The 20,942-nt window shown below is 37.7% G+C and overlaps 1 protein-coding gene across 1 annotated transcript in view; it reads right to left on the bottom strand.

Moving 5' to 3' along the window:
* PKP4 (plakophilin 4) overlaps nt 1-20,942 on the bottom strand; it is a 243,941-nt gene that overhangs the window by 147,091 nt on the left and 75,908 nt on the right. The window contains exon 3 of the mRNA XM_061184041.1: nt 20,000-20,136. Coding sequence (XP_061040024.1) covers nt 20,000-20,131 — 132 coding nt within the window. The 5' untranslated portion in view covers nt 20,132-20,136. The remainder of the gene's footprint in view (nt 1-19,999; nt 20,137-20,942) is intronic.

Raw genomic sequence — 20,942 nt, 5'->3', positions numbered from 1 at the left:
AATAGCTTACAGATAGGAAATTCTACGGTACCAGGTTTGAAACAAGCATAACACTAGGTGGTAAATATGCAGATATACACATAACACACACACACATACACACACATAAATGAATAGCTATGATTGTTCATGGATATGCCAAATAACTACTGGAAGCAAGTTTAAGTAAGTGTGAAGATTATGAACTGAATGCAGGTATTATTAGGAAAATCCTAACTTCTGCATCTGCTTAAATCCCATTATGGTTGTGCTTTGTTACTATAAAAAGCATGAAGTTCATGAGATTTTATTAATGCTCTGCAATGTAAAACAAGGGCACTTGCCCTCCAGCAATTTACAACTTAAAAGAACAGACTTACCCATACCTCAAATTTTTAAAACTCTTCTCCTCCTCCCTTTCTTTGAACAAAAACAACAGGAGACAGTGCTGCTGGTAGGCTTGTAGGAAGAGCAAAAAGGACAAAGCTGAGAAAGCAGGAAAAGGAAACAGCTGTGAACATGAGAGTATACAGAGAAAGAAAGAGGCGGCCTAGGCGCCAGGTGAGGAAGCCACGCCCCCAAAAGGGGAAGCAAAGAGAGGCTTCCTCCTGAGGTAAGCAAGCTAATCAGAAGTAATGCTCAACTGTCTTGTGCCCAGTAGCTCCCAACTAAATGTGCAAGTTAGGCCTGCTCTCTGCCATGCTTAGGACTCAAGACTACAAGTGTTGGGTCTCTGGCATGGTGCATGTGGAAAGGATGGAACCAGGTCTGTAGAAGGTATCTGGTAGAAGGCAGATCTGGCAGATTTGGTAGAAGGCAGCGGGTGGGGAGTTAGAGGAAGAGGAGACAGTGAAGGTTCACTCATTGAGCTCCACCTTCCTTAAATATCACTTCATGGTTACTACTCCCAGTTTGCACCTGCAGGTGAAGAGGGCTCTCTCCTGACATGGCTTTGTGCTCTCCTAAAGTCTGGACAGATGATGCATGTGAACTTATCCAACAGCCGGTTATATATGGATAAGGAATGTGTGTAGACAGAGTTGGATGGATGACCGAAGGACCTTCTGGCTTCTGGCGGCACGTTCCATGCAGACCGCATTCAATACTCAGTGCAAAAGGAGTCACCAAAGAAAACAAATTCTTCATTACTATCACTGTCCCCTTATGCAGTTTACATACCATCGGACTGAAAGGAACACGATATAACCAGGACTTCTCCCACTAAGCTGGGGGGTGAGGGGTCGGGGGAGTGAGGTGGGGTGTAAAATAAGATATTTATGGCAGGGAGAACAAAATAAAGATTTCTTAACTTGAAAATATTTGAGGCCTAAATTGCTCTAACTCTTATTTCTTAGTGCACAATGCTATCAATACATAATACTTCCTAAATGGAAATAACTATATTCTTATTTTGCTGATTATAAGAATATCATAACAACGTCTTATAACAATTTTTACAAAGTAGAGGATTTCTAAGTGCTTTTATTCTCATGAGTCTCACAATGCTTTTATGCGGTAGGGAGTCAACTGATTACTTTTACCCCCATTATCCAGCACACAGACTGAGGCTTGGAAACACCATCTCACGTGGCTGGCTTAGAGCCACAAACTAGGCAGTAGTTTTGCTTCAACTAAGCATGGCTCTCCTGAAGCCTGGCAAGGGCACAAGCTCTGCCACTGGCGGCAGAATGGGGTGAGGGTAAGATTCCTGCTAATTGGTTATGAATTGTGTGAACCACACATAGCAACTTAACCCACTTACACCTCAGGTCCTCGCATTTCAAAAGAGCTAATCTGTGTTAATTCCTAAATCACAGAGCGATGGGGAATTTAATCAATACACACACTGCCATCACCTGCACGGCGCCTGGCCCAAGTGCTCAGTAAACACTAATTATTATCCTGTCAACAAAACTCTACTTGGCCTCTCTGGTAAGGATAAGTAGGATGGGTAGAACTAGTCTAGTCCCTCAGTGCTATTCTCCCTAGTTACAACCTTTTAACGCATTCCTTTCTAAACCTGGCTACATGGATTCTTTATACCATTTAATAATTTTTCATTTCTCCGTCATCTTTGAGTAAAGAGCTGTTTCACAGGATTATAATTTCTGGATATCCAAAGCTGATCCTTCAAATGCCAATTTATTTTCTGATTTCAAATACTCCTAAGGTATTATGCTTTCTCCTGACTTGTTAAATAGAATATATGGAACACGCATACTTTTCTAAATAATTGATAATAATAATCTTACTAACGAAACATGCATAACCACAACCATATGGAGGCATCACTAATCCCTGGAGCCTGCCTATCAGTTGTCCTGTCTCCTTCCCTGATGTAGGAACGTCACCTGGTGCTGTCACAGTTCCTCTTGGAATTGTGATCTCCATCCTTTTTCTTTCCTGCCCTCTGGTCCCTCTCCTCACCTCCCTGCCCTGCAACTCCTTGGCTAAATTTGTACATCCAAAACATATTCTACAAGAATACAGTGACGACTAAATTATATGTTGTAAACTAGAGGGAATAAGGTTGAGGGTGAGGGCCTAAAGCCACTTTCATGGTAATTTTTAGTATGTTTCAAAGGGCTGAAGTTGCCAGTGGCCTGACCTCCAAACAAATGCATGTGTATACATGCACACAGGTGTGCATACGTGTGTGTGTGTGTGCATGTGCTGTATGCGAATACATTGGGTATTTGGGGGGTAGTTGCTATAGTCAAAACACTTTAAGTATGTAATTTTGCAATTTCTTAATCTAAGCATACAGATTAAAAATGGGAAATTTTTTTAATTTAAAAAGTTAAATATGATTTAGTCAACAAGTATTTGAGTACTGTACTTACATGGCTGGGCATTGTTCTAGGTACTGAGAATGAAAAGTTGAAAAAGGATAGATAACTTCCTTACTCTTATGGATCAAAATGTTTGAATTAGAAACCTTCTTTTGTTTTCCTAAAAAAGGAATGTTTTCGTTGAGATTACACTTTGAAATTTACTCATTTCCAATTATAAACTGCAGGGGAAGAAGCTTTCAGGTAACAGGGGGAAAATGCTGACAATTGTAACTCTGGAGAGAAACCTGATGACATTATAAAAATACATTTAAATTTAAGACCCTGGGGTAGTATAATTTTTCCAAATGCAGAAACAGAGAAGTAAAGAAATAGAAATGCAACATTTAGGATCTCATAGCAACATTAATTACTCATACTAGGCATATTTAGCAATTTCTATTACTCTTTTACAAGATGGCAATAGCATGAAAAGTTCAATGAAGATTTTTTAAAAATTTAAGCAATATTAACAGGGTTTCAAAAATTGGCATATTTAGGCTTAAAGGGGAAACAAACTTAAAAAAGCATTTAAAGATAGAAACTTACTGAGAACGCAAGGAAATCAAACTCAACAGCAAAACAACTCAATCGAAAAATGGACAGAAGACCTAAACAGACATTTCTCCAAAGACATACAGATGGCCAACAGACACATGAAAAGATGCTCATCATTGCTAATTATTAGAGAAATGCACATCAAAACTACGAGGTATCACCTCACACAGGTCAGAATGGCCATCATTTAAAAAAATCTACAAATAACAAATGCTAGAGAAGGTGTGGAGAAAAGGGAACCCTCATAGACTGTGTGGGAATGTAAATTGGTGCAGCCACTATGGAGAACAGTATGGAGGTTCCTCACAAAACTAGAGTTCCCACATGATCCAGCAATCCCACTTCTGGGCATATATCTGAACAAAACTATATTTCAGAAAGACACATGCACCCCTATATTCACAGCAGCACTATTCACAATAGCCAAGACATGGAAACAACCTAAATGCCTACTGACAGATGAATGGATAAAGAAGATGTGGTACATAGGTACAATGGAATACTACTCAGCCATGAAAAAGAATGAAATAATGCCATCTGCAGCAACATGGATGGACCTAGAGATTATCCCATTAAGCGAAGTAAGTCAGAAAGACAAATACCATATGACATCACTTATGTGTGGAATTCAGAAACATGATATAAATGAACTTATTTACAAAACAGAAACAGACTCACAGACATAAGAGAACAGACTTGTGGTTGCCAAGAGGGGAGGGGAGGTGGGGGAAGGATGGATTGGGAGTTTGAGATTAGCAGATATAAACTAGTATACATAGCACAGGGAACTATATTCAATATCCTCTGATAAACCATAATGGATAAGAATATGAAAAAGAATGTACATATATATATATATGTATACGAATCACTTTGCTGCACGGCAGAAATTAACACAACACTGTAAATCAACTATATGCCAATAAAATAAATTCTAAAAAAAGGAACCCAAGGAAATAAAATTTTGGTCTATCCTCCACAGCATTTCTTATTTACAAATGTTAAACAGAGAATATAAAAATCAGTGTAGTGATTCTGATACTGTTCCTTTCTGGACCACCATGAACATCCAGTACAGCTCAGCCCAGCCTAGCGCTAATCAAAAGGAGGGTAGAGTAAGGCAGGTAGAAAAGACCGGCAGAGGCGTAACGAGGCCCAGGTGCCAGGGCACCCACACGCTTCCCAAGTAGACTGTGGCAGAAACTGCTGTTTGTTGATAATCATTTTATCCGAACCCATGGCTGTTCAGCTGGAGCCTGCATTTCCAGCTTTTGGGGCAGCTCACTGTGGCCAAATGACCCAGTTCACGCAGTTCAATGCCTACGAGGAACAAGCCTCTTTAGACCACGCCCTCCAAAAAGGAATGCGTCTGTTCCCCTGGCTCTCTATCCCTCCCTGCCTCCTGGCAGGACCTAATGAGAACTGGGAGCTGCCTGACACCCAGACACAGCAACTATGCAGCAACACTGCCTTGGCAGCTCTGGACCACTACTCTCTGGAACGTTTCATGAGAGAGAAATATATTTCTATCTTGTTTAAGCCATGATATTTTGATGTCTCATTGTTTACAGCGGCTAAACCTGAAGCCCAATTAACACATATTTATGGCAGAGCTGAGTGTTTTAGTGCCTAGTTGCCTCAACTCCTACTTTGAAGCTTAGCAAGCATATTCTGAACATCTTTACTGGGTTGTAAGCATCTTCATTGGATTATGCATCTAGAGGGCGGGAATCCTGTCCTCTATTTCTCTGAAACTGTCTAATACAGGGCCGATTGAAGGAGGGGAGGGGCAGGAAAATGACATAAATTTAAGCTAGAGGCTTTGGCGTCTGAGAGTTCCCTGGAATTAAATCCTTTGTCAATCCCTGGATTCTGACCAGATGTGTGAACTTGAGGAAGTTCAGTCATCCAACATGTATCAGTTGAGTGTCTATTATGCAGCAGGCCCCATTCTAGGAACAAGGGCTTCTGCTATGGACGACGGTGTCTACACTCTGGTAGACTTAAGTTTCACAAACTCTCTAAGCCTCAGCTGCTTCATCTGTAAAATGGGGATAATAATAGCGACAGACTTTTAGAACTGCTGTGAGGATTACATGAGGTGACACATACAAAGTATGTGAGTCAGTGTCATGCACACTGGTACTCAATAAATGTGAACAATAACTAAGAACTGTCAATAATTTGTGCCTGATACAGATACTCACTAACTGCCACGGCATCAGAGCACTGTTTCTTAGCACCAAGTAAGAAAAGCAAGTCAGGAATTGCTATTTCCTATTAGAGTCTCATCTCTGACATCTGTTTGATAGGAATTCTAGACATGTCTTACAGATAAATAAGGGCTTACTTAATACAATATATATTACAGACCACTTGGGGCCTAATATTTAAAATTGAAAATATTAGAATTGTTCAAGAAATAATTCCTTTTCATGAACTTATTTAAGGAAATGAGTGGATTCTTTGCAATATGATGGTTTGAAAATCTCCTTTAAGGGGTTGGGGTTCAAAACAGAGCACTGCCCACCCCGCCGTGATGGCTGCAGGATCTGAAGCACACCAGGTTGCTTCAGCGCATCATCCTGCACTGAGTCAGAATCTGCCACTTCAAGCAGCCATGGCTCATATTCTCAAAACAATTAATGGCTTCTCAGATCCAGCAGAGAGCTCTTTCAGAATAACCATACTGCATTATTTTGGACTGCAGAATGTTCAAATGCATTTCAGGTAAGGAAGAGTCCTAAGGCAGGCTTTAACAAGAAAAAGGAGGTGGGTGTGGGATTTTCTCAACTCACCGAACAAAACTGAAAGATTGGGAATTAAAGATTTCTGGTAGATGAAGATGAAAAGTAAACTTAATGCTCTGCAGGAAACAAAGAGCAATAGAGTAAACAACACTCAACACTGGTGGGTGGCTTCATTTTGCTATGGCCATTTCAGGGGCAATTAGATCTGAATGCCAGTTTTATCACTAAAACCCCGAAGACAGAAAACTTCAATATTCGTGAAACACCTGAGACAGCTCTGCTTCTAAATAGGGGCTTGACCACCTATTAAGTACCAAGGACTTTATTAGCATTTTAAAATATATGACCTATAATCTACAAACTGGGCATTGTTGTAATTTTACAGAGGAAAGAGGCTATGAGAGGTTAAGGGGCTTGCCCAATAGCATGAAGCTCTTCGTGGGAGTCTGGATTTGAATCCAGGTCGGCTTGACATCAATGTCTACATTCTTCCCATTCTACCAAGAAACTACTGAATTCTTTACAAGAGTACAGTGAAACTCTGTAAGAGTTCACTGATGAGGTAGGATTATCATATTATTACCATAAATAGTAACAAGCCTAACATTTAAAAATATTCACTATGGTACAGTGATGTCCTCAGGACAAACTGTAGCCCCCCAGGGCTCTGTGTGCCTCTTCTAGAGGGTCCCAGGGGTTGGCTGGCTGGCTGGCTGTGAGGATGCCCTGGCTGAAGGGCTGATCATGACTGGCCTGCCCAGCAGCGCCCTCCAGACCATCCAGCTGAAGGGAAAGGGAGAGAGCTGTGCTTCTTTGGCTCAGTTCTCCTGGTTGACATCCTTCCCCACCTGGCTCTCAGGTGGCCATTTGACATTTTTCTGAGCTGTGAGGGTGCCTGACCTTCCAACTTGCCAGTACTAATCTGCTACGGGAATCAAAACCTGTCCTTGGGAACATGGTTTTCTCAAGATGTTTAAAAACCTATTTCAGGCAGTCAAAATGCTAGCTAAAACAGTCACAGAATACAAACGGGATCTTGTACTTTGCAATATTTTGTGGTCAATCTACTCTATTTTGTTGTGCATTTCTAGTCCGCCTGGGATAAAGGATTTTGAAGCTGGGATGTTATTTTCCAGATACAAGTATTGTATTGGAAATGGCTCCATATATTTTGCATAGTTCTAGTCATAAAATAAGACAGTCCTAATTACTACATTTACTTTCTTCTGTGTAGGAATATATCATAAGGGAACATTTAGAGTCCACCGACGTAAGCTCTGCCAGTTCAAATAAATCAGTCAGAGTGGATACAATTGGGTTTGGATTGCATCCAGGTTATGGAAGGCAAGAATAGATTAGAGGTATGTGCCATCACAGCAGTGACAAACTCTCAACTTCTTTGTAAAAGCACCAGTGTTTCTTCAGGTTCAGACATGACTCACTAAAGCTACATTTTCAATGAAATATGAAATATTGCTGGAAGCACTTAAAAGCTGGAAAATATAATCATGTCAGTACAGATGCTTCGCTTCCCACCCCCAAAAGAGTGACATCATTTTGAGAAGTAGTCAGTCTGCTGTTACTAGGCTGTGGGGTTGGAGAGGCGGATGTCTGCACAAGCAAAGGAAGCCCAAGTGTGGTGTGGTCCTGGTTAAGATGCGAGGACCACCGTTTCACTTTAGAAACAAACATCCATTTTTGAACAAATCTCTTATGACTATCACTTTTGGGCAGAATTGATTTTTCTAATGGAAGGGAAAAAATGGTCAGCTATAAACTTTCATACACGTGTCATGAGGAAACTTTATTTTTTTTTACTTTGGATCTATATCCCCCTCCTACTCTGTTTTTGGGGGAAGGGGCTTCTTACTTCCTCCCTCACCATCCCTAGGTAATGAATGTGAGTTTGATGTGCACTAGTATGTTTGTGTTTTGTTCCCTACTTATTTTCCGTGAATACACAAAGATTTTCAACAAATATATTTCCAACAAGTACTGAGAGCTGATAAGCACCAGACACTACTCTAAGCTCTGGAATATAGTGGAAAGCATCCTTGGAGTTTGTATCCTGCAGTGGGGCAATCCAAAAAAATGGGTGTTTGGTACACTTCTCTGCATCTTCCTTTTCTTACTTAATGATACTTTGCAGAAAAGCCCTCCAAGGCAACTGGTAAAGATATAGCTGAGGAATCTCTTAACTAGACTTCTGAATATACTATGTAAAGATATCTGCAAAGAGTTGGATTTGCAGAATTACTGTAAGATGACACAACCGTATCTCCATGGGTCCAGACAGATGTTGGCTCCTCCCATCAGCTTCATCGGCATTACGCCATAAGGTCCCTAAGGCATATAACCTCTGCCTGGTCCTCTGGATGGAACCCCTTCAGTGGGCCAGGTCTCAGCCTCGGCCCTTGCCTTTGAGTATTCTTCAGTTTGGATGCAGGTCCTTCCTAAGTGGCCCCGGGCTAGAACATAATGCTTCCACAAGCTTTCTACGTATCATCTCAGAGATAACACTGCAGTGAACCTTTACTGAGTACTCACTATTTTAGTAAGATTGGAACCATTATCCTCATTTTACAAATGAAGACACAGAAGCCTCCATCTGAAGTCACCTGCTCAAAGTCACACGGCATAGCCAGGGGTAGTCATGGGAGCTCCTACTCTTAACCACTGTGCCATGATACCCTATCTGAAGACTGCCTTCACAGCCATGCTAAATTTTCCATTTCAACCATGAGTCATCTGACAAATTTTCCACAACTTGTAACTTATATACACTTACTTCTTTCCTTTCCTTCTGTGTCAACCTTAGTCTATGGTAACCTTTTATTATTATCTTTTTGAAAACTCCAAAAACCTCAGTCACATTATTTTATGGCTTTAGAATTTTTATTAAGCATTACATGATTTTTGTAAGGAAATTTGCAAAATACAAGGGAGAAAGCCTGAAGATACTTCTCAACATTTAGGAGTGTCTCTTGTTTTTATTAATGAGTGCACATGCATGTGTGTGTGTGTGTGTATACACACACACACACACAAATACGCATTTATTTCTATAGCAAATTTGTACATATATGGTTAGATGCCTTATTTTTTCCTTTGTATTGTTAAGTTTTCCTGTCATTAAAAATTCTTTAGAAGTGTGATTTTTAAGCTGTGAAAAGCCCATCATATTTGTGTACTACAATCATTCTACTTGTATTGGAAAATCAAGTTGTTGCCAAGTTTTAGATGTTATAAACATCACTATGACTAATATTTTTGTGTTAACATTTACTATTTCCTTAGACTGGACGCCTAGAATTGGAATTACTGGACCAAAGTGGTTTCCAAAATGGTTGTGCCAATTTACTCTCACCGATACTGCATCAAATCGCTAACATCACTATGCTCACACCGTTTTAATCTTTGATTTAACTGTTGCCAATACGAAAGGCAGATATAGTCTCATTATTTTAATATGTATTTCTGCAATTACTAGTGAGCTAAAAATATTATTTCATATGTACCTTAGTTATTTATATCCCTTCTTTTGTCAACTGTCTGTTAATGTCAAATACCTCCCTTCCCTGTTTTTCCTTTCTCATTTCTAATTACTCTGCACAGATTGCATTCACTTTATTCACTCATTTGATAGGTACCTACTAAACTCCTGTTGCTTACCTTGTCCTGTGCTAAGGAAACAGTTCTATTCTTCGTAGTCCAGAATACCTTTGGGAATTTCCTTACAAGACTTTTCTAAGTGAATATATATCTTAACATAACTAAGATGATATTACCAACACTGATGTTTTAAACACAATTAAAGCACGCATAGATCCAACAAAGATAAAACATGTATAGGAATTTGTTCCCAGCTCAAACTGAAGATTTCTTTTTTTTTCTTTTTCTTTTTGTCTGTGCAGATCCAATAAGCCAACAAACCATGACTCGAAACATTCAACATAAGTTTATAGGTGGCAAAACATCTTAAGCGCTGGGACAATGAAAAACGCCACTAAATGTCTAAATGATACCCTACACTGACTGGGCATTCTCCCTGTGGAGTATCTAAAATATGTAAGCAGTTTACCTACTGCTATCAGGAGTGAATCAAAATAGTACCAATGGCTAATAGGGGCAGTCACCAGAGTAACATATCCATCTGAACTACCTGAAGGAGTATATAGATTGGGGACCATGAGAAGCAGGAAAGCACTGGAGAAGAACTGCAAAATCTAACTGATAGCACATAATAACCCTTGATTCCTGGTTTGGAATCTTAATTGAGTAAGAGATGATGCACTAGTTACTTTATACCATAAATTTCTCATTCTTGAGTCTTAAATTTGATTACTCTCTGAAGGGAACACATCTTCAACTAGTGAAGGGTACCAGGATACAAGAGTGAACACATTTCATGAGTTCAACACATTCAACATGAGTTGAATGTCTGAGAGTATCTTTTTCATTCTTCACACATGGAAGACAATTTAGCTGGGTATAAATCTCTTGGACTATAAGCATTTTTTTCCCCTCAATACTCTAAATACAATGCTCTACACCAAGCTATAGCTATATGTCAGTCTGATTTTATCTTTTGCAGATAAACTATTTGTTTTATCTGGATTCTTGTAGAGTCTTTTTCCCCTTTATCTTTGTAAATACAAAATTTTGTCAAAGTTATTCCTAGACAGGTCTCTTTTCCATAGGTGATGCCTGTAATATGCTGACCCCTTCAAATCTGTATACTCAGGACTTTATTTTCTGCTTAGAAAATCTGTTTTAAAATTATATTTAAGTATTGCTTCTGCTCCAGTTATTCTAAAATATTTCTCAGGAACATCCACAATGCTTATGTCAGATTTATTCTCTACGGTCTCCATGTCTAGTGACATCTATCATATCCTTTTTGTTCTTTTCCTCCATATTCCAAGATAACTTCTCAAATAATCTTATCAACATCAGTGATTCGATTTTCTTCTGTATCCAGTTATCTCTATTGACTCCACTGTAGATTTTAACTGTTTAGTATGCATCTCTAGACTGTAACTGCCTGGATATGAATACCAGATGCCCTATTTATTAATTGTGTAAGTGTGGGCAACTTACTCAACATTTCCTGAGTTTCCATTTTCCCATTTGTAAATGGGGGTAATAATAATAACTATCTGCATAATTCAAGGTTTTAATTAAAATCTTTTCTAAAATTTTTCATTTGCTTCTGGTAGTAGTAGTGGTGGGGGTGGTGGTAGAGAGAGAAGAGACAGCAATCTGGTTGTACCAAAAAGCTGGCAAGCCCAATAAAAGCAATGTAGGGTCTTTGTCCTTATAATGGAAGACCTAGCACAGATAATCCACTGACCAGTCTTCTCAATCCTGTTCGATTGTCCTTATAGTAGAACTCCTCTCCAACTCTGACAATAGGGTGAGTGTCTTCAGGGTTTTTAATGGGAACTCAAAAGAAGTTTTATCAAGGGTTACGAAATTTAAAAAAGAAATTCAACCAAATACAAGTTTTGCATGCATAAAATATTTTGCATGAATAAAATGTTTTCCCTATTCTATAGTGCAGATCAAATAAACTAAGTGAAAGAGCATTCTGTTCAGTATCCACAGCTATACAAATATAAATTTCATATTCTTACCTATAGACCATCAAATCTTCTAATCAATCTGCTGAGAATAATGCCAACAGCAGCAATTACTATGATATTTTTCCACAAAATAATTTGGTAAGAATTCACTTTTTCATTATACTTTGCTAACTAAAAGAAAAATCAAGATCCTGCTGTTCATTGTTTACATTACAGAAAAAAAACAATATTCACCTTATTAAGAAACAAATGAGAAAATGGGTGCAAGAGAAAAGCTCCAGTAAGCTTGCCCCCTTCCAACAACTGTCGCTTTTAAGCAAGAAACATATGAGGTAGCTAAGGTCATGAGTGAAAAAAGGAGGTGCCAATTTATTCTAGACTTGGGCAAGACAGGTTTACTCTTTTATTAATAAAACAATTTATGAAAATATTTTGCAAAGGGGAGAAATGATGGTTTATCTCAACTTTTGATGCAATTTGTAAAGGAATAACAGATGCAGAGATGCTAAATATAGAGGAAATAGTAAGAATTGATTCCCCCAGAATAGCTTATTAGAAGGCCATATGCAGTGGCTGAGGACTTTTATCTTGATTTAAGCTTTAGGAATGATTTTAGGAAAACTTATAAATCAGACATATGCCTATTACAGTAGATAATACCACATGATGAATACTTTTCTGATGTCGTGCTGCTTTATAGGAATTCTCATATGTAAAGGTCTACAAATTAAAATACAAATTTGAAATGACTAGGTCTCCAATTTTTAAAGGAAAATTAAATTTTCTTTCAAGAGCCAAGAGATTTCAATTCTAAGAAAACTATCTTTCAATTTATGATAGCCATTTTCATATCTGAAATATGATTTATATAGAATTTAACTTTATAACATGCATTTATCTTCATGTTTCAATAATGTGTTCTTTCAATTTGCTTGCAGAGTGTTTCTATTATTTTCAATCCCTATATTATTAAGGTTTCAGCACATAAAAACTCTTAAGATTCTATAAGCTAAGACAGAGATTTATCTTTCCATTACTTGAAAAGAACTTTACATTTTAAATAATTTTTCTTAGGAATGACTAAAATGAAATAATCAAAAGCTAAATTACTTTGCTGAGGTACAAGTAGATCCAATCACTCTGGAAAGAATACACACATAAAATAAAAACAGATGCAGTAAGACCGTATGGATCCCTTTCTGCAAAAGTAACAAAAACGGCAATTTAGAAACTGAGAACACAAACATGAAGACAGGCCGTTTTGCTATAGCTATGGAGTAACTTTAGGGTTATGTCTGAGGGAAAAAGTATGTTTCTGAAGTATTTTTCTTTCCAGAAGTGACTCTAAAAAGAAAAACAATCATGCAGCGTAGAGAATTCAAAGCTGAATAATCCTCTCACCCATTTAATCTCATCAACTCAGCAGTCACTCATTTCACACTTAGTAGCATATAGTTTGCACGTACAGGGGAAAAATTATTCCATATATTCATAATTTAACTCTGAACAGGAATTGTGAACTGAGTTATTCAACTGAAAAGCAAATTATTGTTTTAAACATGCAAAGTCAGGGTTGACTTTAAGTGTTAATAAAGGAAAAATATTCTATTGCTTTCAAATGTTAACCAAAGGTAAAGCTGATTCAATGGTAAAAATTAAAGTTAATAATGCCTAAATTAACAAATTTACATAAAACTGACATAATACAATACATATCTATAGGCTGCTTAACTAAAATAGGGGGCAAAAGTACATATATTCTTGGATTTTGTGGTTCCAATTAATGAATATTCATTATGTGCCAATTACCACACATAAAAATATACAATAAGGTTTGTGACTGCATTCTTCTGAGGGTAGAAACTGTATGAAACAGACCATCTTCATAGGTCTCCTTACCATCCCTCCCGACTCTTTCCTGGGCAGTCTTTGCTCACAGTAGGCTTTCAATCAATATTTTTTATCTAGTTAAAAGCAAGTGTAAAACAACTACAGTGGGATAGTAAGCATTTTTACATTCTTAGTTCATTTACCCAATAAATACTTTGGGGGCACCTACTATGCATATCATGTCTGCAAGTGTAATTCAGCTATATGTGAAGAGCCAGACAGAATCTGTTCAAATTCCTGGAATTTAAGAGCTCTTCAAGAAAAACAAAGTAAAATAAAACAAACCACCTATAGTGTCAATACACATAAAAAGATGTCTCCAATGGAATCAAACAGAACAAAAACTCAGTTATTCAAAATGTATGCCTGGGACATGTAAGCCTAGGAACTGTGCTCACAAGTCCAGTTGATCATTCATCAGACTACTGGAAAACATGAGCAGATGTAAAAGTGTATGTGCTTGTTGTTAGCTAACTTGGCAATCTAAGGACAATTTTTTTTTTTGTACACTCAATTATACTGCATAAATCTGTTGGCTATACTCTTTTGTATTGTTTAACCACAGAGATACTTGAAGTGCGGGATACGCTACACATCATTAACACATGGAAGAGAAACGTTAAATTTTGACCATGTCACATGCAACTTAAAAGGACTGATCTCTTGAGAACCAAGCATCAGTGTTAAGAATTCTTGAATCCAGGTCAAAGACTGTCACAAGACCTCTACCACTTGACCTCATTTTGAACCTGATTTCCATAATATTAAAGAGGTAAAGCTGTAAAATTTGATGATCCCACAGAAGTCACTAAGAAAAGATCCAATCTTACCTTGTGTTTGATGACGCAGTTCAGGCACAGAAGACTTCCCTATGCATTACACAATAATTACAATTGCCAGGATAATTCAGTTACCAAGAGGAAAAATTACTAAGTTACTAAAAGGAAAAACGTGAAGCTTCAGGAATTGTACTTACAGTACAGTGCTTTTAGCTAAGCTACAAACTATGCTTGTTTACAGCTGAAGTAAAAATTCTGTCTTCTGCATGTGGTTGAGGTGTGTCAGGGAGAACTATTTCATTGTAAATAAACTTAGGGGCCAAATAAAAGGAAGTTGCAAAGGCAGGTGTACAACAGTTGAGTTGTTTCGGTTTCAGAGAAATAAAGTAAATAATTGTACTGGAATTTGTTCAGTTCTGGGCATTCTGCCATACAGGAAAGGGTGTGTAATTACTGAAGCTAACATATCCATGTAAAAATGAAGTAATATCAGTAGGACACAGTTGGGCTCCAAATTTCCTTTTTTATCTTCAAAAATTAAGGATCTATAATGACTCTCATTTCACTCTGTGATATTTAAATATCACTTAAATTAATATGGACACACTGAATGTAGAATTGTAATTTTCACAAAGTCAGATATTATCTTGAGAGGTGGTATTCTCTTTGAAAGCCTCACAAGTGAAGAACATTGCAATTTTCACTCATCAAAGGTAACAAAAGAACTACACACAGTATCTAATTTAGGACTTCACCAGAGTAGGAGTAAAATTAGCATGTTTTACCAAATCTATTCTTTGCTTACCATTTCATGCTATCTGGATTGGCCTCAATCTTAAATCTGGATTCCAAACTTCTTAAATCATAAACCAAAAATAAGAGGGTGTGCTTTGTGGGAGAACAATGGAAGTTAGAGCACCTAGGGAGTAAGGCCAAGTTCAAATAGGGGTCTCAATTATTCAAGAAACTTTACAACAGAAGATGAAAGAGTGTAATAAATATTACATGTGTGATTTTATAGAATGCAAATCAACTTGTACCTTTATAGAGCTATGAAAAGTATTTAACCCTATCCAGGATTGGCCATATGGTCTTTTAGAGTGTTTCTACAATCCAGGATGACATTCTATTAATTATAAAACTACTATATACTTTCCCAATTGATAGTAATAGCCTGCTGGTGGCCCTTGGCTCACTGCTTCCCTGAGCCTGTGAAGTTAGAATGCTGACACATCTAAGTTGCAGGAGGTGGCAGCGAATTTCTGGATGAGTCAATGTCTTATCAAATTCCAATTCCTCTGTATCCAAAGGCGTGCTGTCCATTTCAAGGACGAATCAATCACTTTAGTCTAAGGTTTTCACAGGAGGAGGCAAGGCTCTCTGAGGGCACCGCATTTGGCCATATTTCTTTTACAAGATGTTAAGCTAGGCACTAGATCATTCTCAAGTTAGCCTGAAAACTATCAGGATACAAAAAAATGTGTTTCCGACATCTATATTCATCTTGGACTCCTGGATTTTCATTAGGAGTTGAGTTGAACAGTAGAAACTGCCAAATGATGATCCTGATTACAGCCAACAACCAACTGGTAGCTTAAGTTCAACATACTTCCTGTAATTTTACATTCCAGTCCAAGGAACACATTACTTTGTTATTCCCATGGGCTTTTTATTTCTCTTAAAGCATGATCCTTAACTGAACGGCATTTCTTTTGTGATTACCTGGTATACATGATGCTGGTGGATATTTTGTGACATCACCAAGATAAACCACACCCTTTCCTTCCCTACACTTAATTTTCAACTAAGTTAGACAGATGGAAGATGGAACATAAATTTATTTCATATTTACAAAACACCTATGCCATTACTTGACCATCCATATGAAATAAAATTTTTGTTTGCTCCATGCAGAGATCAGATTTAATTTCTAAATCAATACAGATATGGTGCAATTCAAATTGTCTTAAAGACAAGAATGTACAGCTGGGTAACTAGTTTTCTAAGTGCTGTCTGTGAGATTCTCTTGTTTAGTAATGTTTCTATGAATGTGGCAACAGATTCCATTATCCTCACAAAACAGCCAGTTGGTGACAAAGTGATCTGATAGTCAGCATTATTTATCTACTCCTTCCTTGAACACTCATTTATTGCAGCTCTAGTATATTCAAGGGCCCAGGTGAGGAGTGGCCTGTAACATGTGTGTGAAGCAACATATAAAACACAGCTCTATCCTTAGGTAGGTTTTTATTGTATCATCCAAAGGAGCATATGATAAGAGTCACAGCAGTGGTATAAAGTGCTAAAGAAGATCAGGAGAGAGGTGACTTCAGGCTGGGGTGAACATGGCTTCATGAAAGAGGTAGGTAGCACTTGAACAGAAGTAGGTTCCTTCTTTCTATCTGCAAAAGAGCAAGGACTTTTTCTATAACTGCACATATATGCACCTATGTGACTGACATCAATGTGAAAAGTCATCGCTTCATAAAAGAGAGAGAATGTGAATCTCAGCATTTTGTCAAGAAATAAGGAACAGCTTCCGGCACAGGAGGATCCTAGGGAAAGTGTGGCCCAGTAGAGGAAGATTTCATTGTTCCTATGACATCCTAAATCCAATTTCAGATATTAACAGACTAATGATTTGTTAACAAGACTGCTACTGGTCGCTTCCCTTCCCTACTACTTACCATGAATTACCCGGGGGGTATTTCAGTGGCTTGGGTGTAATTTACAAGAAGAACACAGACCCCCTCCTCTCAAAATTCAGCTGCATGTTGAAATATATTACTTTCCACTTCTTTAACCAAGGGTCTTGACATTATGTTTGGGGGTTGTACTACATCAGCATGTTAATAAAATTTATTTTCACATGCTCCATTTCTTATAATAAATACATAAAGCTGTTTTAACTGGTGAGACCAGTACGGTGAAGTTTGGAAAGTTTAATGCCATGCAGAAGTAAATACTGTCACAACATAAACATGGCTCAATATGCAGAAAGTTTTTGTCTTCATGTCAGTGTCCTGAAAGAAGTGTCACTCAATCCCTATAGATACATATTTAAAAGGAGAACCACCAGCTTCTCTTAAGGAGGGTATTTTCTTCTTATGCAGAGATGATAATAGTAATATTAGCCTTTACTATGAGCATTTACTAAGTGCCAGGCAGTATAAAAATTTTGCACAGGTTAATTTAATGTTTTCAATAACTATTATTATCCTCATTTTATAGATGAGAAACTGAGGCAGAGAGAGGTTAATAATTTTCCCAAGATCACACAATAAGTAGTAGAGCCATGATGGGAACCCAGCCATTTCCCCCCTTGCACTAAAGGGGTCTCTGCACCCGAACGAAACATCCTTCCTGAGAGATGGCTGCCACCAAACAAGGTCTGTTCTTTGAGATCAGCGGAGCTGATCCTATCACCTCATGGCTATGAAAATGAGGCACCCTTTTTTTTTTCTCCTATAATTATACATCCCACCCAAGAATATTGCTCTTTTGATACAAAACATGACCAAGGACATAATCTAAAATTAACTATTCCATTTGAGTCTAATGCAATTAAGAACTGACATGATGACTAGTATTTTAAAATCAAATATATAAGGTAATAGTAATTAACTTTCTTATTCCTAGCTAACTTTTCTGTGCTCTGTCTCATTTGACAGACAAAAGTGAGTGACATATTTCAGGAAAGTTTAAGAAATTTTTACTATGGAGAAATTAGAGTATCTTGCCTGGTACCACAAAAATCCTATGGGAACTAGAGTTAGCTATTTAAAATCAGGCAAACATCTTGGAACAAGAGATAGATATGGTGTCTTGGGTTGAATGATTAAAGCACTGAGTAATGAACACTGACAATCTTAAAAGAAATTAAGAATGAAAACTGTAAATGTATATTAATGGACTCAAATTCTTAGAACAAGAATAGAAGAGTATCTCTTCCCACTAACTAAATAAAGTGGGAGACATAATGATAATTCTAACAGATAACAAATATCTGTATTTTTTTTGGTTACCTCAAGAAACCAGAACCCCTTTTGCTTTCTCCCACAAAACATCCATTCAGAATACTATTCTTTGCCAAAAGATAAAATTTTGAAGTCATGTGAGGCCGTCAAGGAATTACAGGGCAAAAATCATGATAGGTTTCCAATTTTCTTCAACATGCAGGGTTATCTGGTTTCAAGGTACAAACACAAAAGTTCCTGTTGCTATGCCTACTGAACACAGTTTCTGGTTTTAAGTTAGTTCTGGGCATTTTGATAAATTTACCGTCATGTTTCACCAAAACACAGTATAAGCTAAGAGCCGCAAATAAATCAGAGCCTTTTCATTTTATAGATCCTTGGGTCAAATCTCAACAACTATGAAGAAAGAGTCCTTTTTTCCTCCCTAAAGGTGACAGAAGCTTAGATAATCTATAGTTTAGTGGAAAACAGAAACAGTACTGACTAATTTTCCTGTGTCTTCTCAAATTCCTAGTTTGTGAAATGTTTAAAAACTTCAAATTTTTGTGAGGAATGAAAAAATATTTTGACATATTGCTACTAGGGTAAGTTGTGAAATCATCTTTTTCTTGAAAGTACAGCTCTAATGGCAAACACATCTCCTAGTTCTAGAGCAATCTTTCATACACATACTCAGCTTTAAGTTACAGCAAACAGTAAAATAATGAAGTTTTCAACACGCCTTCATTCTTTGTCATCATTAGTCATTTGAGCTGCTGATACTGATTTTTCAAAAAATAATTCCAGCCTATATTCAACATCTAGCTTGTATCTCTTGAGAAAAAAAGACCAGTCACTTAATCATAAGATTTAAAAAGAGGATTCTACTATTAGATTATCTCCAACAAAATAACCCTCATGGAGGGCATATACTTTTTGTCTGCTTGCTTGTTTTTCGAGGGAGGGGGCAGAAAAGTCTCCCTGGAGCTTTACATTTACACTCACCTTACTAAGCTTTTAAATCTTAAACAATTAAAACCAGTAATCCCAATTTCTCTAAGCCCACCAGATAAAAATCTAATTTAGAAGGCTACTTGGGTTTGAAGGATAAATAGTATTAAGTGCCTTTAAAAAAATCAACATAAACAGGACATTTAAGCAAACTGGCACAGTGTGACAAGTTTTAGAACATTAGCTCACAAAATGAGTATACTCTGATTCAGACAAACACAACAAATAGAGCCTTTTATCCAAAAATCACCAAGACAATCCTATGTAATACCTATGTTAAAACGTTCAACAGATCCAAGGATATCACAGGCCTCAAGTTGCCAGAGTCCTGACAGAAAAGTCAGTGATGTGAAACACGCTTTATGACACTTGGCGTGCATGCACACACTCTGCAAGGTGAGCGAGACAAGAGACACCGATGACCACCGATATTGTCCTTACTTGCAGACGCACAAGTATCCTGCATGTTCCGATTCTGACTGGCACCTGGAGCGGCTCTACCTGCCAGTCATCCCAATGTATTCAGGGATGTAAACACCTTATAATTAGAAAACGTGAAGGCGTCAAGGACGTTAGACAAATTGAAAACACATCCAAAGATTAATTTTTAAAGGCATTGAAGAAATAATTAATTGCAAAGTCTAAAATCAGAGGATGTACCTGCTCCTTCACGGAAGCTAGAATAGTGGTGGCTGTGGTCTCGGGTTCCATGCCTGGGCCAGTGGGGGCAGCTTCCTGGCGGGTCTGTGGTTGCCCCTCCTCCACCAATGAGGCCTGCTCAGGAGCTGGCATTCCTCCTGCAATCAAGCAGGCAAAGGGTTAACACTTTCTCCTCCGCTCCTGGGCAGGAACAGGCAGGGGCTGAGCGTTTGCAGATGGTTCCTAGGAACTACTACAGATTCTACACACCATGATCACAACACCATACGGCTATCTGATTTCTAAAAGGCAACATCTAGGGCCAAAGTATAGCTAGTACTACCAAATACTAAAAAATAACAACAGAATAAGAATGATAATAATAAACACTGAGAAAATACTTAAACAACATCATAGTAAAAAATGATGTGAAAAGGGTTAGGGAAGAGGACTCAAAAATATACTGAGGACACTAAGGCTGTTAGATGCTATAAAATCGCTGAATTTTCTAAACAGTTAACCATTAAGTAAATAGGATTTTCTTATCACGAACAAAATAATAACACTCTAGATTGCTATACGGGTCAGTTTTCAGAGAAGTATACGCACAGGAAGACATCTACGAACGTGCAAATGCTTTATGATTATAGAAGAGGCTTATTCAACAGAAGAAAAAGGGGTTAAAACTTATGAAAGGCTTGAAAATAAGCAAAATTCTGCTGTATTTAAAAGAAATGCAAGGCATTAATAACCAGCAATAAAGATAACATTGGTGGAATATTATAGCTAGCTTGGTTTCCTTAGAGGAATCTGATTATGCAAAGATGACAATGGCTATGGAGCTGGTGTTGAAAGAGAATTTTATTTTTCAGGACCATAGCTTGTGACAAAAGAAATGGGTTCTTGGCAGGAGATGAGGTGCCTCTCCTAAGATAAACACATACTGGGAGTGGTATGTTTGCCG

This window comes from Eubalaena glacialis, chromosome 1 (genome assembly GCF_028564815.1).
Source record: "Eubalaena glacialis isolate mEubGla1 chromosome 1, mEubGla1.1.hap2.+ XY, whole genome shotgun sequence".
Taxonomy (NCBI): domain Eukaryota; kingdom Metazoa; phylum Chordata; class Mammalia; order Artiodactyla; family Balaenidae; genus Eubalaena; species Eubalaena glacialis.
This window is presented reverse-complemented; position numbering and strand designations above follow the sequence as displayed.